This window comes from Prorops nasuta, unplaced genomic scaffold (genome assembly GCF_024137725.1).
Source record: "Prorops nasuta isolate Cenicafe-Biocafe unplaced genomic scaffold, Cenicafe_Pnas_1.2 PNAS00019, whole genome shotgun sequence".
In the NCBI taxonomy this organism is placed as follows: Eukaryota; Metazoa; Arthropoda; class Insecta; order Hymenoptera; family Bethylidae; genus Prorops; species Prorops nasuta.
Window position 1 is genome coordinate 954,413 of NW_027116816.1, and position 26,920 is coordinate 981,332.

General features: G+C 38.1%; 1 protein-coding gene across 2 annotated transcripts in view; it reads left to right on the plus strand.

Annotated features, from left to right (window-relative positions):
- The window catches only part of CARPA (Carbonic anhydrase-related protein A), a 109,700-nt gene that overhangs the window by 59,769 nt on the left and 23,011 nt on the right, over positions 1–26,920 (plus strand). For both annotated transcript variants that reach the window (XM_066738729.1, XM_066738730.1), the window contains exons 3-4: positions 18,404–18,540; positions 24,159–24,350. In XM_066738729.1, coding sequence (XP_066594826.1) covers positions 18,404–18,540; positions 24,159–24,350 — 329 coding nt within the window. The remainder of the gene's footprint in view (positions 1–18,403; positions 18,541–24,158; positions 24,351–26,920) is intronic.

Here is a 26,920-nt window from a genome sequence, read left to right on the forward strand (position 1 = left end):
AACCTCTATTTGCGTGTAGCACGAATTATGCTAGGGATAATGAATTCAAGATCTTTTAGCTTAACTATGATTGTAAATCAAATGGGACTGGAGAAATTACGTCTCATTTGATACGCTCTTATTTTTCACACTAAAAGAATGGAGAGAGAGAGAGAGAGAGAGAAGATATTCTCACTCCCCGTTTAGTATTTTAATCCAAGCGACGCGCTTCTTATCGATGCATGCCAATTTATACCTTGGCAAATTTAGAATTTTTAGTCGCGATTAGTTATTTTATTAAAATAGGGAAAGCCATAAAAGTTTCGACATTAAGTATTATTCGTACAAGTGCGGCCGTTGTTTTGTTGTTTCAGCGTGTGTGCAATTTTAGAGATCACGCCACTCACGCCAGTTGAAAAACAACACGCACACGGAGCAACTAGCAATTATATTCTGAACTTTTTTTTGATATGCAAAAGGTAGTTGGAAACATGCAGCTTGCTAAACAGCAGGTGTGAGATGTTTATGCTGGAGAAACGCACCGGCGGGCTTTATTACTATTTCTACATATTTTACCAATTGTGCTATCTACAGCTTCTGAGATTTCATTTTCATGTGAAAATTTTATGTTTCGTGTAATTAGGGTAGATTAGAGCTGGCGTGTCCAATATCGTGAAGCACTTTGTCTGAAATACTACTATGTTACAGCGTATGCCTCTCTGACCTAAACCATACAGGGCTAGATCGTACGCTTATTGGTTGTAAAATGGTTGAACCATCTGTCCCGGATATGAAACTGGCTGCACCCTAAAAATCCTTTTCTTGTTTGCCATGGCACGATTTCGAAGGGTATATCAGCCACGTCAAGCTTTTCGTGTGCTTAAGGAATACATATTATACCCCCGATAAAGCTCAATTTTTTCAAACGTTCGTCTTATCTGTTTTCTCCCACAGCATCTGCAATAGATTACTCGCTGCTTCATCTCGAAATAATTAACGGTACAATTTTTCCATACGCATCTGCATTTAACACGACCACCTTAAATGGAACATTACCCTGGTTGAATAATATTTTACACGTAACAACTAGCATGTGTGTGATAGTGCGATATTTGGTACAAACATTATTATTCCACATGGGAAACACGTTACACCACAGTCTGCTATTTACAGTCTTCTATAAATTCAAATGTTTCTATTTATATATATATATATATATATATACACACATATATTGTGTGTTTGGAACAGTAAGAATTTTAATGGTGTCATCCCCAGGTAATTTCAGCAGTTTGATAAACGAATTAATTCTATATACGCTTGGTTGAGAAGAAAAACAAGAGTTGAATTTTGTGATAAATAGCTTCGAGGCTTTGGTTGTTTGGCCAAGTGTCTTGTTTGTATAGTTTAGAGGCGACACAGCACTTGCGTGTCTTTTATAGGCGTGTGCGTGAAGAAATGGCCAAGAGTCGACTCGTACACGCAGCCCACCTACTATGTACACACTAACAGTCAGTGGCAGAATTAAAGAAGTTGAATAAACATGCAAATGCCAAGACACTTTCAATCTTTATCACCAGCGTTGAAACGTAGCTATAGATATGCAGAAGGGGGCTCAAGACAGCTTATAAGAATTGCTGGAGAATGAAGAGGGGAGAAAAGGAACAATGGAAGAGAAAAGAGATGCGGCACGGATAATGATGTAAAGATTTGGAAAACTGTATAGATCGTCTTCAGACAATTCCTCTGCGAATACTTGAGAATCAAGATTAAGAGGCGTTTTATCGTTTTCTCAAAAGCGCTCCGATCTTTCGTGGGGGGATAGAGATATTATCTATAAATACAATTGAATTGAAATCCTCTTAATCGAATTCACTTTTCGATAGATTAGTGCACTTGTGTGAGAATCTATGAAGGGTCAATTATTTCATAAGTGCATCGTATCATCGAATAACGAACATTCGTCTTGATGATCGAACAGATCTACTTACTGGAAATCGAGTTTGATCGATGATTTATCATTCGCGATCTTATACGTTAATTATATCGATTCAATTTCATATAGGAGAAGAATTAAGAATTTATTGCTTAAATTCCTAATAGAATTGTTTGAAAAAAAAGATATAAGTAAGAGCGGCAGTGTCTTGTCGCACACGCTAAAGTAGAGATCTATAGAAATTTTAGGGAAACTTGCTATCAAGAAATGCTGTTAAGAGATTAGTATTTTTACTTAAGTAAACTGAGCACTTAAAGTTGCGAATATTACGGTGGAGGTGTTAATTGTACTTCAGTGTAGCTCTTGCGAAACGGCGCAACTTTCATATGCCCGTGTTTGCGTCACTGTTCTTGCATTCGTTGTCTTGTTTCATATTCTCGGAAGGTGGCGGAATAAGAATTTATTGCAATTATCCCGTTCGCTGTGACAATCATAAAAGTAAATGTGTCTTATCACTGAAAACTTTAGGAGCTATTAAAACTGGCGCATATTGCATCCTCAAGATCTAGATAGAATCTCCGATAAAATGTTACTGTTTATTCAATTATGTATAATTGCATTTCACCTTAGAAGTTTAATGAACTAATAAATATTTTCTCGTTTCTTTTTTATTGTTTAGTTTGAGTCTCCTCTCTCTCTCTCTCTCTCTCTCTCTCTCTCGACTTTCCGCTCCTTTTTAGTGAAATAGGTACGTGTTTCTCGCCAAGTGTAACTTTCCAATCAGTTTATGGAAATATTTGCGACTATTAAAGTATCTGTTGAATTCTTTTAGCATTAAGCTCGGCTCACTTGCAAGTAAAAGTAGGACGAATTGAGTTTTCAACATGATTATTCATACAGTTTTTATTCAGAAAGCGTACACACGAGCAATTGCATGCCATTCAAGGCTGATATTTCTCATAAGCCTTCGAGCAATACTTCCTCGCTTTGACTCGATTTAATCGACGACGACGACGACGACGACGACGACGACGACGACGACGACGAAATCTTCATTTAAAGCAAAAATTAGCTCTCATACTCGCATTTACGAATTCTTCAAAGAGCCGTTCAACATTATTTTATAACGCGTAATGCCAAACTTACGGATCGTCCCTATACGTGTATCGTATGTAGAATTGAACACAGAAACAATGTTGCAAATATCCACGCTTTCCTCGAGAAGACAGTACAGTTCATGCATAAAATTCAGTATACGCTTTTATTTCATTCTACGAGTACTACGAATGTCCGTTCGTTCGATACGACATTGATCCGAATATTTCGCTAGAAGAGCACACAATTTGCTTGAATTAAATTGCACGAATAAATTTCAACGAAATCTTTGTTGGGCAATTTTTTAATAATTCATTTCATCTGCGTTTTACTTGTCAAGCTTTACCAGAAGCAATTTTATTTCCCTACAAACTAAATAATCCTACGGTAGAAACACGTGCAATAAAATAATACCACTTTTCATTTCGATTTGATATCATTAAACTGATTACTCAGCGTGCGTGGTGCGAGGTGCACAAACGTTTGTTCTTGTATTTGGAACACGCGTGTGCGCCGCATCGAATTGCTTTAAATCGCAGGAAGAATGAACGAGAGAAAAATGCAGGTATCGCGTGTCATTATTGCAGGGATGAAATTGGCTGATTGCGTATATGTTATATATATATATATATACATAAACGTACGTTACGAAAAATATGCATGGCGCGGTCATCGAGAGGATTTGAAAGGGAAGCAGAGTGAGCGAAGAGTATAAAGAAGGTATATGCAGATACGCGCGCGGGTTGTGTGACGCGAGTATCGTGGAAATTTCGTAGGAAAATATTCGCCTCGCTTTAGAGAGAATGCTTATGCTACTCTGCGTTAGCGGAGAGTTGAGGAAATTTTAGGTGGACCGGTAGTGCGAGTAGCGAGTAGCGAGGGTGACGACGAGGCTGAAGAGGAGGGCGAGAATGAGGATGGACCGGAGGAGTCGAGGGAGAGAGAGAGAGAGTCGAAAGGAGAAAAAGGAGACGGTGCAGAATCAGGGGTAGGAGGATAAAACGTGGCGGGGGCTCGTGGAAGGGGAAGTTGAGCAGAGATTAAATGAAATTATTTAAATGCCGTAATTTAACATCCTGGTGTACCGGTGGCCGGACGATGGTCGGTGTTTCGCAGGTGTTGAACATGCATGTATGCATAGAATATGTTTCCGGAAAACCAACCCTCTGTACGGTCCATCCTCCGGCTAGTGGATTGCGTGCATACATTACCGAAAAGGGAAGTATTGGAGAGTGCAAACTGCAAATACACTGAGCTAACTCTAAACATGCTTCGAGGACCCTTCGATTTCAAGCAGGAAAGCGTTAAAATACACTATATTCTCCAATCGACTCTCTTCTCTACCTCTCTTTAATTCTGTATTTTCTCCTTTAAGTACTTCGCTTTACAATGAAAAACTTGCATCTTGTTGAATCTTAATTTAATCTTTATCCTTATTTTTCCACACTCCTCTTTTTTCTCTTATGATTCGTAAACTTTTTTATACCGCACTCGTACGGAAAGAATGCAACTTTTTTAACTTTTCTTTACTTTACATTGGATTCTGCTTAACTATTAAAGCAACTACGGTATATAGAGAGGGAGGAGTATTTATCTTTGAAACCATTAACTTTAATCTGTAAACACACAACTATTACTATAATATATATTATATATGTATATACATAGTTTACAGGGATAATATATACACGTGTACGATATATAAAACTTTGTATTAGCATCAATCAATAATGAATTAGAGATAAACTTGATTAAACCGAGTTACGTATAGGTAAAAGCCCTTTTTGTTTGAAAATTGTTGGAGAGAGACTCTTTCTCGTACCTCTTCCTATATTTTTACCTTCTTTTTAGTATCCTCTTGGTGGATAAGTGCACCGGATGTGCGATGTGTTTACATCCCTACTACATAGCCCTATAGCATCTAAATAAATAAAGATTTGAAAAGTGAGTAGAGCGTATATGTATTACGTTGACAAAGTCGTATTCGAGTAAAACCTGTGTGTATGCTTATAATATATATATATATATATTTATTTGAAATCATTAGTCCTTAAACTAATTCGTCAGTAATTTCCTGTTCAATTACGCGGAAGCTTTTTCACTCTTTACGTGTCGTAAAGATAGAAATGCTGTCTGGCGTAGCATCGTCTGGTATTCGGCAATATTGACTCTCGTATTGTCGAGTCTCGAAATTGCCTATAAATTTCATGGGTTAGCTAACGTTCAATCGATCTACAACGGTAAGCAGGGTCCAAGACCGAAGTCTTACGTGTTGTTGCCCTGTTAAGATATTTATGAAATGGCCTCGTAATGCGTAAAAATGAATATAGTCAAATTCTCTTTTCCTTCGGTAGCGAGCGACTAACTATTGACTTTTTAGTACGCCCATGTAAAACTGCTATATGAAAAAATCGACGTAAGGGCTCTTTACGAGGCCATAGCATGGCCAGTGTATCAATTGATGGCTAAGAAAGGTAATCGTAAACTCTCGAAAAATAGTAATTGACAGTGTAAAGCAACAATGCGAAACAACGAAGCAAATATTAACTTCGACAAATAACTTTTAATATATATAATATCTGTATTCAAACGAGGTACAATAAGAATTATTAAATTCAATTAGTACGGAGATTTCAGCCATAATTGAAATATGAAATTGAGAGGAATATCGATTGCTATTGTAATTTCATCATAACTAAGAAGAGTAGTGCATAAAGAATTCAGAATAACGTCAAAATGTCAAACTCGTGTAGAAATGTTTGCCTGGCACTTGGATTCAAAGTAGTACGAGTCAGGGTTTAAAGACTTTATCTGTTAGGGACAAGAGTGGTAAGAAAATTTTGATGTATCGTATTCCTTACAGAAAAATTTCTACCCAGGATATTTCATAATTCAGCAGGCTCGAAGTAGGTTAAGGTGGAAAAATGTGTAGGATGCTAATAGAAGAAGCAGAGGTCAGGAAGGAAATTAAAATAATAGCGAGAAATAGAGTATAGGCCATTGCCAGGTGAAAAAAGTTTCGTAAGATAGAGCTGAGCTTTTCTCGAGAGAATACATTAGCACGTACATAGCTTGCACGTCCACTTGCACCGGATGTGACGTTCGTAGTGTTCCTGCAATCAGCTGCGCGCGTACTAAGAAGCTAGCCAAGTTTTCGTCCGACCCGACCTCCGCGAAGCTGTATGGGATTATTATACTTACCTAGAGGGGTCACGTAGAATTGCGCGGCAAGGTAGTCGATGAGTCTTATTCCCTTAACATTCTGACTCTTTTCCTCCAAAATTATAGTATCAAACCTGCATACAAATTATACTTATAGTAACACATATTTTTCAAAAGACAAATTACGCTAATTCCTCCAAAACTTTTGTGTGTTTCTCTCAGCTTTCCTAAGGCGAAGCTTATATATAATTTAATCTGTTTTCTTGTATTCTGATTTAATATTTTTCCCACAAAAACCGCTCTCGGCTGAGCGTCTCCGATAACGCATTCTACCACATTAGGTGAACCGGAAAGCAATGTCGTCTCTGCGTTGTCAATATCATGTAAAGATAAACGACATTATTTTTCGGTCTACCTAATATTTTATAATGTTTTTCTTGAAATTTACTTATGTCATAAATGCGTGATCATTTTTACGCGGATAAAATTAAGGAGATATTATCAAGAAAATTTTGTGTCTTTATTATAAAAAACTGAATTTCTCCTTTATTTTCTCAAAACGATCACTATCTTCTTCAACCATTCATAGACGTTCCTAGTTAAAATCGATTATGATTATAATCTAATCAATATTCAATACTTTCAGTCAGATATGTACTTAATGCCAAAATATTCCTAAATTTACTTAATTAACATTTCTGTAGATTAATATTAGCTATAACATTTCTCTCCATTAAAGAAATTAATTTTTCATTAACCATCACTTTGTAAATTATTAGAATAACGAATATCGAAGTAGTTTGTACAATAGCAAGATGAATTATTTTAATTATTGTTTTATCAAATTATTATAGAGCACAAGAAGCAACATTTTCTTTCGGAATCGTAACGGTAAATGCTTGAAAATAATTCGCGTTTACAGAGGAATATCTCGGTTATATATACACAATTACTAGATAAATTTGACAAGTGAAATTGGGAATGAGAAAGATGTGGCAAAATTATAAAAATTGAATCGATTAGGGGTTTAATTAAAATTTATGAGTGATTTGTCATTTTTAGAATTGAATCGGACAGATCTCGCGGATATGGAACATTCGCTAAACTGTATTTTGCTGTCGGGGCTGACGAAAATTTAGTTGGCACATTCATCTCGGTGAATTCGGTTGTATTCGTCGACGGCTCTCATAGTTATCCCTACCTTGGTGCCATATGATGCGCTTTGGCTCTGTCCAGAATCGAGTGCATTACTGAACTACCGAAGCAATTACCTTAGTCAATTAACGAATTTACAACTGGCACAACAGTGTCGGGGGTGGCGTGCCATTTCGTATATATAACTGTACAGAGCGAATGTGAATTGAGCGATATCGTTATCGTGTTGGCGATGCGCGTGTGTCGATAACAAGGCGACAACCAGATTGTTACATCGCCCAGCCCTACTACATAAGCTCGGAAAACTCACAGGGTTCGAATCGTTCGGCTGGGGGGCCATGCCATGCCACGGTGTGTGCCCCCACTGTGCTTTTCCCGCTCTTCCCACTTTTCCTGGCTCCCGTTCCACTCTCTATCCCTACCATCGCCACTATATCTATAGAACTATTATTCTCTTTCCACCAATATAATTCTCTCGCTTTCTCTCCACTATCCTCTTTCCCTATCCGCGTGCCCTCTCACCTCTCTCCCTATCGAGTAAAACCTATTATTGTCGTTCTCTCTCCCATCCCTTCCCCTTCCCCTCCCATATTTATGCGATTTTATTCACTGCTTTCCCAGCACCTACCCCCCCCCCCCCATCCCCCCCCTCTTGCACCGTTACTGAAATACCCCGATTATAAAATGCAAATCAAAAAATATGCGGCATTATATTTAAATCAGTCTACCGTCCTTTGCAAATTAAAATGTATCAACACTACTTACAGATTAAGGTTTATCCAATCTGCATATTGTGAGACATCATGAAAAAAATTCAATTATATTGTACCAAAACCTACCTCGTGGAATAAAATTTCTAATGTATACCTCGCTCTCAATTATTTTCAATTTTATTCCGCGTTCGGCTCCTTCGTCAGAACGATTGTTTGTCTTTTTATGCAAAATTCATGAAATTTTTTTGCAACACAAACTTACGCCAATTTTAATTGCATAACCGACGAGTATTTTATTTTAACTTTTTGTTTGTGTGCTATTGAAAGTTAATATTAACTTTGCACTTTTGTATGCGAAATTTATGAAAATTTTATTGAAGTTTTTGCTAAACGCTTTAACGAAACAGACTCTTTTACATCTCTCCATTCAAATTTTTCATTAAGAAAACTATTTCTTGATCTCGATGAACCCCTATATAATTACATGTTCACAAGATTTATGTATGATTTATGCAAGTCAAGAGATGCGAAATCTGACAACTGATCTAAAGGCGATGCTAAAGTTTTGATTTAAGCATGAAATTAGCATTAACACTAGTGTGGGATTTATAACGCGGGCCTGTCAATTTCGTGTGTTTAATGCAATAACACACATGGTAAGATTTAATTAGAAGTCAGAGTGATAAAAATAGTAACTTCTTCTTTTCTACGAATCACCATTTAAAGTTTAGAAGTTCTTCTGTGAATTGCAGATTGGAAAAGTTTTTGTTGATTTTTATGTTAGGATACTTTTCCATATGTTCTGAAATAAAGAAAGGAAAAATCTCATTTCACATTTACCCACGTGAGTATCCCTTTACCTTTCTTTTCATGCTCTCTCTGTCTCTCTCTCCGTAATTTAATCACATATAGCTATTTTGTTTTTTTTTTTTTTTTGTTAATTTGGGTAAAATCGTATCGAAGATTATCGATTATTGATCAATTTAATAGATTGTTAATAATAAAATAGACAAGTCGGGTATACATTTATCTCTGTTTTATCACGGAAATATTATAGCATAATTAACCAGCTTCTGGGCTTGGCATGTTGCCCAAGCTAATAGTCTGAATTCGTAGTTAGAGCGATTTGCAGCAGGAAATTAAAAACAGGTAGTTAAACCACACGATACACAGCTCATAATTGCATCTAAAGTTTTTACGATAGCCTCTACCGTAAGTCAAAATGTTGTCTTGGCGAGAATTGAAAATATACAATGTATGGCGGACTCTCTAACGAAATGAGGTATTCATAAAAGCGCTTCGAAGCGGATGTACATATTTCCTTATTTTAAGATGAAATTTGTATAAATACTGTCTACTTACTTTTTTTTTGTTTTGTTTCTTATGAAAAACCTGGATTTAGCAAGTATATATTAGGCAAAAGGTTTGGCTTAAGCTTTGGTTTAAAATTTAAGCTACTTATGCATTCCTTCCGGAAAAAAATAATGGCTGCTTTTAAAGCTTATTTTTAGAAAAAAAAAAAAAATAAGAAACGCATTAAGATTGAAAAAATCGTAAAGCGTTTTATATCTATATCTTATGATGATATTTCATTTGAAGATGGCCATTATAAAAATTTCTGTATGAATTTATTTGAATGGCTAACCGCTGGATTGAACGAGAGAAGGGGTTGGGGGAGAAATAAGAGGGAGAGGGAGAGAGAGAGAGAGAGAGAGAGCTTTTACGCAATCTTGGGGGAATAAAGCAGTGGAAAAAGTAAAAGACGCGCGCGAGTGTGAAACAAAGGAAGACTGAATTGTTGTACGGCTCAGTAAAGTTCCACTCCCACCACTGTTGCCAATTCAAACGGTCTTCTTTCTCACTAACACTGTTGTACCTTACGATCAGGTTACCGGTTGGTCGCCTGCGACACTTTTCATGTTTTCACCAGGTCGATAAATCTTTTTCTACTTTCCTCTCCTTCTCCCTCTTTCACTCTGGACTTACAGCGCAAACGAGACTTTTTCGAATCGTCATTCGTGCAACCAGAGGTCACGATATATTTTTTATCACCGCCAAGAAAGATCTCTTATCTTTTTTACCTTAGCTCGCATCTTTATAGTGCCGAAATCGAAAACTCATGTCCGTCCACACAACAAAGCTGAAATTTTTTATTTCGGCTTCCAACTACTTATTACCACTCGAATTCGCTTTATCTCTTGGTAATTTAATTCCTTACGCGTAATATAAGCGTAAACAATGAGTATTTCTTTCCCTCGCTTTTTTACTCCTGACAAAACAATATATTAAAGTTTTTGTTAAGAAACTATCGACAGGTAGCTGTAATATAGTAAACAGAATTATTATAGATGTAGTGGAGCACCGATGGAATCTGATAGAGAGGCGGATAATTTCTAAACGTATAAGGTTATTGATAGACGCGCGTGCACGGATTGTTTTTCTTACCGTAAGAGTATATATATATATATATATATATATATATATAGTATCAATGTTTACAATCTTCACTTTGGATAGGCAAATATTTACAAGTGCTTTGGATGGACAGCGTCATTTATTGGTGTATTAAGCTGTGTAGGAGAGCCTATCTTTATGAGTTGTTTGCACCGCTTACAGTATATGTATAGTGTAGTGTAGGTACTACTACAGCACAGTACAGCGTTGTGTTCATAATCAAGCTTCTCCGATTTCATTTTGCGAGAAGCTGACGTGGGAAAGCGGCCATCTCAGTACCTGGCACAACAGGCTCCGTGGCATACTGCATTACTTTCAAAGTAATGGTATTATTTAGGATACGCGCGCGCGGAAGTCTGTGCTTCTCTCTCTTTCTCTCTCTCTCTCTCTCTCGCTCTGCCCAACGACCTTAATTCATACACCTCGTCGAGTGGGAATAACACTTTGATTTACTGGAAAGATTTAATTTGATCGGATAGGGAGATTAAAATACTGGCAAATAGTCCTAATCTATGCACCGGTAAAGCAAATGTTATTAAATTTTCATTGCGCAATGTCACGAGTGATACGAGAGGGCAAGTGCGTGTTATGAATTACCATACAAGGGAGGTATTAATGAACAAGATTGCATGCACCGGTCGAGGATACCCTATAAATCTTAATACACACTTTAGCGAGTGATCTATGTACGATGCTCTATAAATTTCCTGCCCTCCCCTCCAACTCTCGCTCGTCTCCATAATGGGAAATATTTGTGGCTTCGGAAAGAAAAAGCCACATTTTCATTTTCGAGTTGTGGTCCCTTCTGGAATTTGTGTCAGGAAGCCGTTAATGATTTAGGAAAGGTTATATGTATAGGTATAGAGTATAGCAAATTAATCGGTGTAGCGTGGCTGTGTACGCAGGACGCGAAATAAGGCAAAGTCGAAGCGATATAAAATCTATAATTTCAATAAATCGATGAATCTGACCTAATGGGGATAAACGTTCGGCTATAAAATCTGTCGTGGCCTGTCGATAAGTCCTTTCTCCATTGTGTTTATGAATTTTGACAGAATATGGTTGTTCGACACTGCCTTACACATTAAATTCCCATTTAACACAATAGACCCTAGCGTAAAGGAGATTAAATTATTATCCCACACCTATGGTGTTAACGGCGGAAAAAATACAAGTTTTTCTTTTATTACATCCTATAGCCTGCAGAAGCATTGGTCAAATCTTGACTTTGATATACTCGTCGTGCAGCGCTACGATGATTTTATATCGCATTAGCTTCGGCAACAAATAACACTGCTGACAGCACAAATAGATGAAGAAAAAGTCAAATCGCATTATCGATTATGCAAATCGGCTTGTCGATAATAATAAAACTATCTTATAACCTAATAGCTTTTGTACGCACAACCTTTTAACATTCTCTCCTCCTCGCGTTCTTTCCCCACTCACTCACTGCCACACTCAAACCTTTTATGCATATTCTTCTTATGCATAATAGTCTTGTGAATATGTAGCGTACTCTACATTCACGCAGATACGCGCTAAACTTTCTTTAGATATGCGAGACTGTACAAAGAATGTCATTATTTTATTTTATTCTTTTTTTTCTTCCTTTTAATATTTCCTCAATGTTTTTGTTCCATACGCATGCTGCACATATTCAGCGCGTTTATTCATGAGAGAGTTACACGCGTGTACTATACGCTCGTTACTCGTCGGTATTTTTGTATAACGTATCGGTTAAATCTGCCATTGGATATTAATAAGAGTCGCTTGACGCATTTAATTACGTTTTTTTTCCTTCCAAGACAGGATGTGTACACACATCCTATATACACATATTAAATATATATAGTTATAAAAGTAAAGTCAAGCGATGGTTTTGCGATAACGTTGTTAGACGATAGAATTAGAGTTGAAAAGAAGGTGGGTAGAGTGGAGAAAAATAAATAACATGAGAGAGAAGAGCCGCGAGTGTTAATATGGTAGAAACATGCTTGGTTGCGAGGGGGAGTGGGAGCGGCAGCTTCATTAATGTGAGCATTTTCCGCGACCCAAAAAATATCCGGTATTCTCGGTTACGGACAAAAGATCTACAGCGGGGATGAGTCGGGATAGTTGATTGGGGAACAGTAAAATGTATTCATGTATGCATATGAATTCAGACTTGGTAGGCCGGGGAGCCGTGACGCCTAGATACGCCGATGTCTGCGGGCTAAAGCTCGCCGCGCCGTTGAAAAACATCTTAATTGGACTTCGCACCCACCCCCAGCTATTCCAGCCATTCCAGGACTACTCTCCCCTTCCCCCTCTTCCCATCCTTATCCTCCTCTGTATACCCTTGTCTCTGTCTTCCTTGGTAACTCGGCTGACATTGCGCATGTGCCATACTATCAGACACCTAAAGCATATACTATGTATACACATATAGAATACATATCAAAAGATATTTTTTTCTCCCCTTCACCCTCTTTCTGGCCCCATTGACTGGGTACTGCATATATTTACTTATTTTCTTATTTATTTCGTACATCAGAGGACCTCCCATGACCATCGATGAATCATTGATTTTAATGAATATTTTTTATTAACGAGCAAAACAATCGAGAGGCCCTGTAGTGTCTCGAGTACAAGAACATTGTACAAGTAGAAAAATACATGCATATACCGCCGTCGAGCACTACTACCCTCTCTTATACAGCAAGTTTGTCCCGATTTTTAAATCGAATCATCTCAGCTGTGACTATATATTTTCATGATTTAACTCTAGTTTTCTTTTTTTAATCTCATAAAACAGAAACAATCCACGAGTCGTTTTATGAACGGTTACGACAATAAACGACGGGTTATAATTTCTAAAATACACTTTTCATGGTAGCCCTGTATAATACTCATTTTATTCCCAAGACATCTCCTTGATTAGTTGTTTAGAATGAATAGATAGAGCTTGGCTTTGTCTGAAGGCTGCTTAAACGTAGCTGAAGCTTCAATCTATATTTGTCACTGTTACGCTGACAGACAGAAGTGGTAGGTATTAACCTCAAAGAGGCAGTAGACTATATGACGTGGTTTATAAAATGAGATACAAAGATTCTGTTTTTTATTCTTTAACTTAATAGCGCATCAGAAAAATTGAATTATATTCAACGACGAGTCCTATTGAATTACATGGTAAGAAGTATTTCGGTCAAAGAAGATTAGCAATATAATTTTGCTTATTTCCGTGTTGTTTCTATCGGATTGATATTAGTGGCTGAGTGTAATTCCATAGATCTATATACATTGGTCGATAAATGAGTTTTAGGAATGATTTAATTCTAATGAATTGAAAGATAATGTCAGCGGGCGGGTGTTTCAGGAGGTAGGAGGGTATGTGATGGATAGAATGGAAAGTTCGTGTTGTATGGTGGCACGTATTCGTGCGACTATGCTAATAACACGAGTCGAATTGCATCGATATTACGGTAATTAAATGGCTTCGTGTTATTAGTGATATAGAGAGATATAGAGTGGGGGTGGGGGAGGAGGGGGGGGGGGCAGTGGGGAATAAACGCTTTTATCAGCAGCGTAATTTTTAATTATGTTCGCGTGTCGAGAAGCGGTCAGAGCAGCAGAGAGTGCATTGTTAAATAAGTAGAGGTAAGGGAAGGGGACGTGTGTACATATAGCTATATAACGCTCCGTCACATGCAATAGCAAGAGCAACATATGTCTCACGGTAACCTCCACGTGAATGGAGACCCCGTGAAGGGTTGACACGAAGGCATAATCTGCAACTGTGTGTGCTACTTGCTCGAGTTAGTGTGGGGATGCTCCGTGCGCACGTGCCTGCCTCCTTCCTAGTGCTTACGTGTACGACGTCGCATGCCGTCACGCTGCCAGATTCCAGCAGTGACGTGTCTAGCATGTAGCCCTGTATAACTTGTTTATAGAAGCAATAATTTATTACGTATTCTCGTAATCCACGAAATATTACCTCGAGAATAGCATAACGAAAAGAGTAACTGCGCTATGCCTTGAGATAAAATGCAACGTTAAACGTGTCGCGACATATAACTCGTCTCTTAACGTTTAAAAGCTAAATTGGTCAATCAACAAACTATTTTGAAATTGCTTAATGATGCTACTTTTTCATTTTTCCCAATTGAATTTTTGTCTATGGGAAATCTCCTTTTTAACAAAGTTGTAATTTTATTAATTGCTCTTTTTTTTTTTATAAGAATTCTTGTGGTTTTATATATATCGACCCTCATTGTTTCATTAAACATTTAGCTACGGGTAGCTGCAGTGAAAAGAAGTCGTACAACATTTTCGAGACAAGCGCATATACGAGTCCACTTGAGAGCGTTAAAGAGTAGTAAGTAGTACAGTCGGATAAAAGTAGTGGAGAGGAGTGTAGTACTCGGATGTGGGGTAGTTTCAGCAAGAATTGAATAAAGGAAAGAAAGAAATATTGTGGAAAGATATTTCTGTAATAATAAGCGATAATAACTATAAAAGTAAATTAACCTAGATTACTGAAATAGAGTTTTTGAAGTTGGGTAGATTTTGTTATTTTTTTAAATCAGATGTCTCACTTTCTGATACTTGAGATATTTTCGATATGGTTTCTTAACAACATTGAATAAAAAGTTAAATTTCTCAGAGGAGTCAGAGAAAATGTGACTGGGGAGGGTTCAAACGGATATAAACAGTCCCCAGCTCTCTAACGCTAAAGCGAGTTCAAAATTCTTGTTCCGAATAAAAGTTGACATCAGTAAGGAATAAGTTGCGATACAGATGGAAGGATGAAATGAGGTCGGCGCAAGCTGCGAAAGTTAGAATTATATACATTTTAACTTCTCGGATGGGTTATATTCATAAAACCTTCTACTAAAAAGTACAATTTAAAATAAATTCGTAAAAACGACACTTACTCTATGATTGCCCCCATGTGAGATCCTAGATAAACGCATTAATTTTAGAGCCTTCCTCCAGAAGGTCTGATAATTACATTGCTTTAAATGGGATTTCCTTTGTGACATCTTTGATTTAATTTTCACAAGCGAATCTTACGTTGGGAATATATACGAGCTATACTAGTAAGGAGAGCTAATGTCAACTTTATTGCTATGATATCGTATATCTCCTCTCAATTTGAGGCAGATTAAGAGAGAAAGAGATGAAAACGTGATTGCGAGCTTGAAAGGAAATTAAGATAAGAGTGAGAGTGATTGATGATTGAAAATCAATTATAAAAGAGCGTAACGAATCGTCGAGCCGTCAATCAGCGAAGGAAAGTAATTCGAAAGGTAAAAGGAGCATATGATCGATAAAAAGCAAATAAGAACTTTATGCTATAATAGTACTTTTTAATAAAGACTCTGTCAAGAAATCACTGTCATCAATCATAATCGGTATCTGTTGGTTCTTCGACTGAATTTTTCTGGCAAATTAATAATTCAGTAGTAGCTAGGTATATATATATATATATATATATATACTAGAGAGAGATGTGTGGTAGCTCATCCAAAGGAATATATATATTGTTTGAAGAAAATTGGATCAAGTCGAGTTAATCGAATGACATTATTACGTTGCTTTCATCGTAATGATATACTTATTGTAGCTATAGGAGAGTAGAGGAAACGACCGTAAATACGTGCGTTTAAAACATGAGAAATGCCCCATCAATAATCATATAGTGGTCGTAAACAAGGTTGACGTGGAATGCCCATTCTATGCACGTATGTTCAGCAATATTCACATAATGGATAAAGATGATGCTGAATAGACGTCGGGGTATTAGAATCACGAGTACCTAACGAACGTAATGATGACGCCTATAAAACGTCCGTGGTGAGATGGGTAGTTAGTATAGTTACCGAGATTGAATCACATTCTCGTAGGGACGCTTATGTAATTAGGGTATGATTAAAGTGACTGTCGAAGAGGTTAGCAGGTTTTACAGAATTAGCAATATAACGTAAGTAGGTAGAAAATGACACCCGGAGCTATGTAAGTTGGTGCATGCGGATGGTGGTAGCAGCAGCGGTGTAGGCAGCAGCCTTGGTTTCTACAGTTAATCACTTTTGCTAATTGCAGAATGATTGCTCCGTGCTTGAAGTTTCAATAGTGGAGCTGTTACATACCTAGACTCTCTTCGCCTGCACTCGAAAGCTAGTTATAAGCTAGGTGAGGTTTCACTCCTTTACGCTTCCCAACTCTTCCCCTTTTCCTGTCCGTCTCTCTCTCTCTCTCTCTCTCTCTCTCTCGTGCACGACGACGACGACGACGACTCATATCCCATTCATCCATTGTACGAGGTGTACCGCGCGCACACCTTTGCCTCCTCCTCTTGGTTCTCTCATCATCGTCATCGTCGCACGAGTGTAACGCGATCAATCCCATAATGGATTTCACCCGATAAGAAAGTAATCGTTCCATCTGCCTACTATAATTCCATTACCCGTTGCTGCTTCCTCTCATTTTCCCTGCCGATCGACCCCTAATTATACAATTATCCTTCCGACCGTTCACCATAATCTCACTGCAAAAAAATTCCCTGTGGAAATCTTTTAAATCAGAGGATCCTGTGCGATCGACACAGAGTAGTAGGTACTTAATATTTTTTACTTTTCTATCTCGATAGATGAATAGCTGTAGCATGACAAAAAATACATCCCACAAAATAGATGGATCGCCAAAGTTCGCGTCATCAAGTTTTAGCCAGGAAGAACAAAATTGCGGGAAGCCATCAGCAAACTTACGGAGGAGGATCGTTTAAGGAGAGAACTGGATTATGTTGGCCAGTTTTACTATATATATATATATATATATATGTACAGGGTGGGTGATACTATATAAGGTATATATAGTCGGTGGCTGGCGTGCACGTGAAGGGGCGTGAAACGGACTGGTCTGATGTGTCCGGTAATGTGCTGCAGTTGAGAAAAAACAGCGGCACGCGTAAGACTGGTAAGTCTTTGACAAGTCATTAGCAGGGATTGTAGCAGACGTGCTAAGTCAAGGTGAAAAGAAGACGAATGAGCTCTAACGCGCAGCCGGTGGATTTGCGCCAAGAGTTAACTTAAACCCTTAAATCTCACCGTGGCGTTAACCTTTAGCTTCGAGGATCACATCGTATAACCAATGACAAGTGCGCTCGTCGCTCCTCCAACTATCAACAGTAAAATCCCCCTTACACACTCTCCATTCTCATTAAATGATTGATTCTGCAAATGGGACTGGGGAATGCCTTGATATCTTTGGAGTATAGGTACATGTATAGAGTACAAGCGAGAATGCGATCGTAACGAGCTTTTTATTCCAGAGTCCCCGAGGAATTGTAAGCGAACGAGCCGACATGGAGAGCGTGGGTCGAGAAAACTCTGCTATCCTATGTGGATGAGTGGACTGTGACAAAAGTATATATGTACACATGTGGGGACCGAGAGCTGCTCGAAACTCCCACGTCTCTCCGTCGTTGTTGCGCAAACAAAAACTCATTTTCAATTAATATTCCAGCAAGGAGCTACCAGCTCAAATAAAACTATAGATTCCCTACTATAGTATCTATTAACACAATTATCCCTAATAGCTCTAAATGACTGATTATTCTGCTTTATCCTTCAACTGTTGCATTATTCATGGTATTAGAAAATAACACGAGTGTGTGTATACAGTGGTGATATATGTATGCGTAGCACGAACAAATATATGTGTACCCAACGCTGCAATCTGTCTTTCGTTAAGTTAACAATAAAGCATTTGGGATTCGGAATGCAAAGTATAAAAGGATAGATGATTCTCGCAGTGCTTGCAAACTGAATAATAGAGACGTTGATTAATTATGGAATAATGAATTGCTTTTGCTGGCTGGAAATCCTGAAGTGGTAATTTAAGAAGAACTTTTTTTTGTCTGTCGCAGGGCCTTCGTTTTGGGGTCTAATCAATCCTCAGTGGTCTCTCTGCAGTAAGGGAAGGCGGCAAAGCCCCATCAACATCGAGCCGGACAAGTTGCTCTTCGACCCCCACTTGAGAACGGTGCACGTGGACAAGCACAGGGTAATCTATCAATTCCTTCTTCTACAGAATCACTTCGTAACTAGAGTGTGTGTCCTCGTGTCTCCCCTTCTCTACCCTCCCTCTCCCCCTCCCTCACCCCGTGGGACACATTTCCGCTACGGCGATACCGAGTATGACCTCAAAAAGGAAACAAAAAGCAATTTCGAGGGCCTCCCATGGCCCATCTAACTTTTACGTCTATTTCAAATGAAGATGAAAGAGTCGATCCATGTAATTGTCTTAGTATCAATTACTATACGAAAAATTTACTTTTTTTTTAACTACGTTATTCCAAGCTGTAATCATATAAGTAGGGGTATTTACTTTTCTCTTTAAACCATTCCATCAATGTAAAATAGTAACATATCTTTTTGTTTGTTTGTTTTTTTTTACAAATCACATACTTTCTTTTGGAATTTTCAGCGTAAATGCGTTGCATAGTTTACCTGGCTACCGCAATGAATTTTGTGTCCAGCAAGAAGCACTTTCTCCCTGTCTATTTTTCACCAACCAGCCGAGTTCGTTAATTCAATAATAAATCCATTAATTACGAGCGCCATTATTTAACACTCCCTTTCCCTCCCCCCCCCCCCTCCTTCTGGAAATGCCAGCAAGACTCACGGAACACTAATTTTCCATTACGTAAACATTTATTCAGTTAGTCTCATTTTACTTCATCACCCACTGAATTTCTCCGACAATCTTTGTTGATATAAATTTTTTAACGATAGGAAAATTGAGAGTTTACCAAACAAGTTTTACTCTTTAATATTTTAAACAAGTATTAACTTCAACATACCAGGTAAATATTCAATTTTCTAGTTTTCGTCAATATGGCAATCGATAATCTTTTACGCTATTAGAAATCGGGTTGCGCATATATTCCGAAGTGGATTAAAAACCTATATTTCGGTGGCATTCAAAACGGATTTCTACGGAAATTTTTATTTTGCAATTTCAGTCTCACGTGCAAATTTGGATCGTAAAGGTGTAACACCCATAAAACTCGTTTAAACCCTCGATTCTTCGTAAATTTTTGTTTTTCTTTTTCAATTTATTTTCGATAAATTTACTTGGGCTTAAAAACACATTGGACACGCGTGTGTTATTACCGCGTTTATAATATTGAGTTGGTCGATCCGAAACGGTTGTAGTTATAATTTTAATGTCTGATTCGCTCATCGTCTATTTGAACAGTTTATACCAAGATTGTTCCAAATGGTGCCAGTCTCTCACACCATCAACCAAGAAAGCCAACCTCGTGAATTTATACGGCGTTTAACCCGGTTAAAACTTTCGCACTTAAATTAAACAATAGAACGAACCGCACCGGGAGTCGAACGTACGTTGTCGGCTCAGCGAGTTTCAACGCCTTTTGTTTCTTTCCCTTTCCCTTACTTTTGTATCTGTCCCCGATCCCTTACTACTCTTCCCTTCCAAACTCTTCGAACAAGTACCTGCGTCATCCCTCAATACTCGAGAGCAGTCACAATTAAGTCAAGTATTTGCTATTTGTACACTAATTTTCAATCCAAATATTGATCCTCGAGAAACTTTCTAATTCAACTCGCGATTTCCGTATGGAATAAGTTTCGAGTCTTAGGAAAATGATCTTTCGTTCAATATTCCCAATCGTTTACCTGCCACATAAATTGAAGATTATTTCAAAATAGTCTTCCATCCCATAAAACTTGGGTTTTTCTGATCAATTTTGTGCCTTTTAGAAAAAAAAAAACACATGTACACACATTGGTATACAGATATGTTTCAAAAGATTATTATTATAAATTAAGGTAACGATAATGACATACCTTTATATCCCCACGCATTTTTTAAATTATGCGTTTGCTCGAAATTTGTCGCATAACTGAGCTGAAACTAAAACGACGAGCTGTAGATATGGTATATACAGCTCACGTTGAAAAAAGCGTGGAGTTCTATAGACGAGCGTAGCGAGGTAATAGCGATCGTTGAGAACTGTGAAAGATTTTAGAAATGTCGATTAAGGGTATAATTACGGATTCTGAAAAGAGATGGTAGACTTTGGATACGTTCAAATTGAGTTCAGGCAGACCGAGCTTGAACTTAATCTACGTTCGCGTAAACTCAAGTTTAAATCGAGTTAGTAGCAACGGGCTTAGAGTGACTGGTTGTATCATGGCATCTTGTGGCTGCGAAGGCACATTTGCTATTCTACAAAAGTCTGCGTTATACCCTACATGCATGTAGTATTAGAAAGAAGAAATTACAAGGTACACAAATATATGGGAAAAAATGTAATTTAATCTATATACATATACGTATGAATACATTGGTCATGCATATGCACAGTGGATATACTAACTCCCATCAATGAGTAATATGTGAAGGTGCTTTATTGAATAGAAGACTATTCATCAATCCGTATAAGCAGTACAAGGCGGATGCGGATATTATCGACTTTTCTACTTGGAGATTATTCAGCAAAGCTGAATTCGTTCGAATCTGGAAAATCTTATGGAAGCTTCGTTCTCGCTACGAGCCGTTAATCTCGCAGCTCACATAAGGGGAAAATAAAAAGTGCAGTTTCCGAGCGGTGCAGCCTCCATCCAGTATTCGAAATGACGATTGTTCGCCACGAGCCACAAATGCGAACGCGAACGACTTCCCGAAACGACTGGCACTGGGAAGGCGGACGTTCCAGCGTGAGGCCAACTTTGAGTTTCGAAGAAAGAAGGATGCCCTTTGTACGCCTTACAGTACGGAACTACCAGCCAGAAGTCTTCTTCCGGTATAGTCCCATTGATCCAAGTTCACAGTCGTCGGCGACGCGCTCTTAAAAAAGGAACCGTTCTGAAGGAAGAGAAAAAAGAGAGAGAGAGAGAGAGAGAGAGAGAGAGAGAGAGAGACGCTCTTTCCCATTTCGGGGTGGGAACCTATCACGAAATAATGAGCTACGCGCCATTTCTCGCAGGAAAATCGACTGCCATCTTCATTTGGCCTTTTCTCCCTCTTTTTCCACCCCCGCTTTTACCCTTTTTTCTTCCACGAAAAATATAACTTTGCCCTTTTACCCGGCCACCAACGCATTATTACCGCGATAAACTGCTCTTCAACTCTTAGCGGCAAAATTGCTTGCTTCGTAATTCCGTGTCTTGTGCCTCGAAGCACACCCCACCTTAGAAATCACTCGCCGCTTTTCTTCTGTCCGTATTACTCTCTATTCCATACAAACCTGTATATATATATATATATATATATATATATAAAGCTACTCGGTTCGGTGTAACGTAAACGCAACCTCGCGGGCTTCGCTCCCAAAAGTATCATTCAACTATTTAGCATAAGCTCTTCTACTGTAGTGTATTATTAATGATTTAAGTTAATTAGATCGTGCTGCATGCTGCTGATCAATTAATTGTTTATGAAACGTAGAATTTCGCGAATAGCTGTTTCTATCGCTTCAGCAATCATGGTGTAAGCCGCAATAATCTGCATGAATCCAGCTCCGACTGTCTTAGGTAGCTGCTCTATTCCACTTAAACGATACTGAGCTATTGAATTGCTCGAAGATTGCAACTTAGTAATTGGATTTGTCCCATCACGAGCAACTTACATATACATATGGCGAATGCATATCCCAAGCACGCGACCAGATAATCCTGTTAGTATTACATGTACATATATGCGGTACCAACTGAATTCTCATATTCCTCGATTACATAACGACCGACCGCGCGCTACCTTTAAATCTCTGTAATTTCCCTTAAACATTATCATAACGGCGTTATATACCATCACCTTCGATCGACCATATATAAGGATATATTTTTTTCTTCAATTTTCCTGCCAGTATATATACATCTACCATCTACTCATGCATGTATTATCTGATAAATTGATTGTTATTAATAGCTGTAAGTGTTCGGTTGGTCGCCCGCCTAATCTTTTTTTTTTCCCTTCCAGTCTCCTTATTATCTTGTGTATTAAATCAGTGTTCATTGAGAGAGGTCGTGCACAGATCACTGCACGATTTGCACTGAGCATTGGAGCAAGATTTTGCCGCAAGACCAGCCATCAGATACGGAAACGGTTGCGCATGTGCCTGACGGAATTTCATGGAATTTCGCGTTGAATCATCGTCCTGCATAGGCGTCACATTGATACCGAAGTAATAGCGTCTGTTTCCTGTAAATTGAAGTCAAGTGCCTATTATTTGACGAATCGTCGAGCAATGGGGCGAAGAGTTGCAGGCAGGAGGTAGGTGAATTGCTCTTCGCGGAAGCTCCAGGAAGAGGGAGGGTGATTAGCGCGCGATCGAGGTACGTGCGAGAAAAGGGTAAGAGGGTGCACACACGTATGGAGGGTTATTGCCACGTACGTACGCGACGAGACACAAGAGGTGCTGATCGCAGCAGGTGTGACGTAGAGGCATTATGAGATTCGGAGGAGGAGGGGGGAGGGGAATCTATTGCGAAATAATAAGTTATCGCCAGGTTGGCGACTTTTGCTAACGTGTCTTCCGTGGCTGGTTCTCCCTGAGGTTACCTCGTTATTTCTAACTTAGTGACGCTATAATTCAGGTTCTCGCGACGTACAAGAAAATGGACTCTCCATGCCAAGCTCGTCCCGTAGTTTGCTTCCGTCCAGAGGAGCCGTACTCCGGGCGACACGGCATTCGCCTTCCTTTGCTATTCCGTCCAATTAAATACCTAATCAATTATCCGACGGCCTGGTTACGTGCTCTTTCTTGCTTCGAACCTCGAAACGTGCGCTTAGGCAAGCCTCGACAAGAAAGGAAACGGAAAACGATTGGCTGGAACAGCGATCGATCGCCAGCTCGAAGAATAACGCCAACGATCTCTCTTATTCAAAACGACTGACGCGACTTGCTGAGACCATTGCCATTCTCACTCAACTATATATATTGTTTATATTATTATACAATCGGAGAATCATCTATACTATAGGTATATACTCATCACTACATACTGTGCTCGATCCAATTTTAAATCGCTCGCAATTTCTCTCCTAACGTTCAATTATTTTACGTATCCACTGAGAGCTGGTAAAATATTTACTTTTTCAAACCTTTTTTAATTGACCCATGGTTACCCGACAAGATTATTCTTAATATATAGTAATGTAATTTGAGAGCGGTATTGGAAAAAAATTGAATCAGCAGAGTTCGTTTAACCGTGATTAGTAATTTTTAAAATTGTATGGAAATTATATCAATATTTATGTAATTCTGAATATATATCTGTGGAAATAGAACTAGCGTCGGCTATCCTTCAATCGGTTTACTCTTTTCGGCGTAATCAAATAATGACTGTTCCCAGATGAATGGACAGGTGTATAGGCTATAGGCTAATGAACGAATAGACAGACAGGTAGACCGATGGTTTATTGCCAAAAGCTTTCATGTTTCAAAAACTCCTAAAATACTATTTTTTAAAAATAAGATACTTTCAAATGCATGTGCGCTTAGATTTTACGGGGCTATACCTTCGGTGAATTATAATTAAAGCTTTTCAATCAGTTTTATAAATTTTTTTGTCTTTACATAAGAAAGCTTGATCATGAAGCTGCGATTTTTATTATAGGTTATAAATTAAATGACAAATTTGTTCTCTTAGGTTTCAGGTCATTTACACAATACTGGCCAGTTCCTCGTATTTAGAACAGATCGGGAGGCAAAAACACGCGTCAATATAACGGGTGGTCCACTTGCCTACCACTATCAATTCGAGGAGATTTATATACATTATGGATTGGATGATTCTCATGGCTCGGAACATCGCGTAAATAATTATGCTTTTCCTGCCGAGGTGAGTACGTCTAAGTATTAATTTTCAAACAATATACATATCAATTAAATTTCTAATGAATGGTGAAATTGTTAACATATAAGTATATTTTCACTTTTAGCACAAAAGTGTTTGATAATATACAAATTTATCGATGGAGTAAAGTGTTATCTATGATAATTTGGTATACTTGGGTAAAACTAATCTCTTTGGGATTTTGGTCCGAGGATGATCCTGTAGGGTCATTATAGTTTTTTACGTGTATCAGCACGAAGCCTAAGAATGCAGTTGTATTTGCGAGGTCACTGAGGTTTTGGAATGAGAATTCGTAATAAATACGAATGGTTAGGAAGTAACGTTGAGTATTGCAGTTCATAATCGGATCAACGAAGGTAGCAGTAGTGAGAAGAGAGGGTGTCACTTTCAGATTACCCGTTGGTTAGCTGGATCATGGATTCTACCGCCGCGAATTTCAAGTGCTTGAATTTTTCATCGGCTCGAAATTGTATTCGTGGTTGGACCAACGGCAGCCATCATTCCGACGTTAATTACGAATTACCGAGCAGTTTCAATTTCACGACTATTTACCTTTTAAGAGGATCGGTAAACAAAATTTGAGAAATATTACTTCTTTGCATTTCCACGATAAAAAATTCTAATCCTGCTAAAACTCATTTTAATTTTTATCTTTTCAATTGTAAGGCAACGTTAGTTTCATGGTTGTGCGGATCGATCGGTATATAAGAGATATATCAGAGGTAAATGTGGGAAGAATTGCAAGGATGGAGAAAATCTTTTGTTGGTCAGGTTGCATGGGGATGATTTTTCGAAGCACGCGATGATGATCGCACGATTGCGAGGATCCTCGGTAAAACCATTCTGGATGGACGTTGTCAGAGCTGAGAGGCGAGATCGCTCGCGGATCTGAAGCGGGCGTGGTCCTGGCGGGAATGAAGAAGTCCCACGGTTGCCAATGAGTAAGGGGCGTTCCAGATGGAGAGTTAGACAATCTCAGCTGGATGACAAGCTACGAAAAGCGAACACTGCAGCTTTTTTTCTAAGCTTCATAGTGCTACATTGACCGGCTTAGTTTTATAATTATTGTTATAAGAAAGTACCGCGCCTAAGGAATTCATCTTTTATTTGATCGCTAAGTGTATTTCTCCTCCTGACAATTATTTTAATGGAAAGACACAGCGAGGTTTTAGATTTAAAGGAAACAACAGAAGAGGGAAATTTTTGTGAGGTTTGGTGTGGCCGCTTTTATAATTAGTCTTACCAAGTCTCTCTTTCACTACTGCCATGCTTCATAAGATTCATCCTCTGTTTCTTACTTACTTTATTCATCTTTACGAATGCAATATCACTTAGGAGTAATTACGTTTTTATTAAGAAAAGATACCACGGACATAACTACGACAGTGTGTATAATTGAAAATATAAAAATTTTTCTATTAATACTTATATATGTATATACGCGCGTCAAGACTTGCATTCGTAATTGTTTAAGATAAAAGCAGGGATATTTAAAGAAAAAAATATATATACAAGCTCGGAGATGCAGAAAAATAAACTTTTTATCACGGATATTATTTTTTTAAAGTATTCATTCAAGAAAACTCTACACATTTTTTTAATTAACGGTACAACGGATTCCATTACTCGCCGATTTTTGCGATAGAATATTGTTTACGTATATACATACATATATAATAACATTGCGGATGTTTTTATTTACAAGTGCTCTTCAATTTATTATTCCACTACTAGTTTGCCGTGAAACATTTATTCGCTGTCAAAAGAAATTACAGCAAATAATGACTAATGAACGTTGGATGAAGAAATGGTCAATTACAGCGAAACTATATAGAAAAAAAGATTGCTTTGATAGTTTGATTGATACTAGACGTGATTTATATCAATCTGAATCATGTTTACAATTGCTCGTTTTATTTATTGCCTTTTCTATTTGCGATTAATTGAACAAAAATAAAAAAAAAAAAAAATCTTTAAAATCAGTCGAGTCATGATTGGGGAGATATTTCGGTTCTGTATGATATAGAAATAGATGAGTACGTATACCGAATATCGAATACACCGATAGTCGAATGTGAGATGAAACGGGGAGTATGTAATCTAGCGCACCGCACGGGCTTTAAGGAAGGTCGTTATTTTTAAATTGACAGTTCATCGTTGAGCTTGAAATTGATTTGGAGCTAATCGACCACATATTTCAGCCTCGGCACGCGCTCGCTGGTTTTGTGAAGCCGACAAAATCTATGGATACACGCGAACTAAAAGAGAGTATAGGTGTAAGCTTGGTATAGTCGCAATCAGGGCAGCCCACTACTTGCAGCACAGTACCAGCATCAAAACTTTATCCCTATAGCCCTAAAACTTTGAAAACCCCCCTTTTTTCACTCACGCCCTCCTCAAACTCAAAGTCAATAGCGATCAATTTACCACTAACTCGATCGTAGCACTATGAGTTTACCAATAATAAATGTTTTCTGTACATACAATGCTTCGATTAATTACCAATCGGTTCTGGTAAAGCAATATTCTCGGCCGAAATATTTGCGGTAATCCGC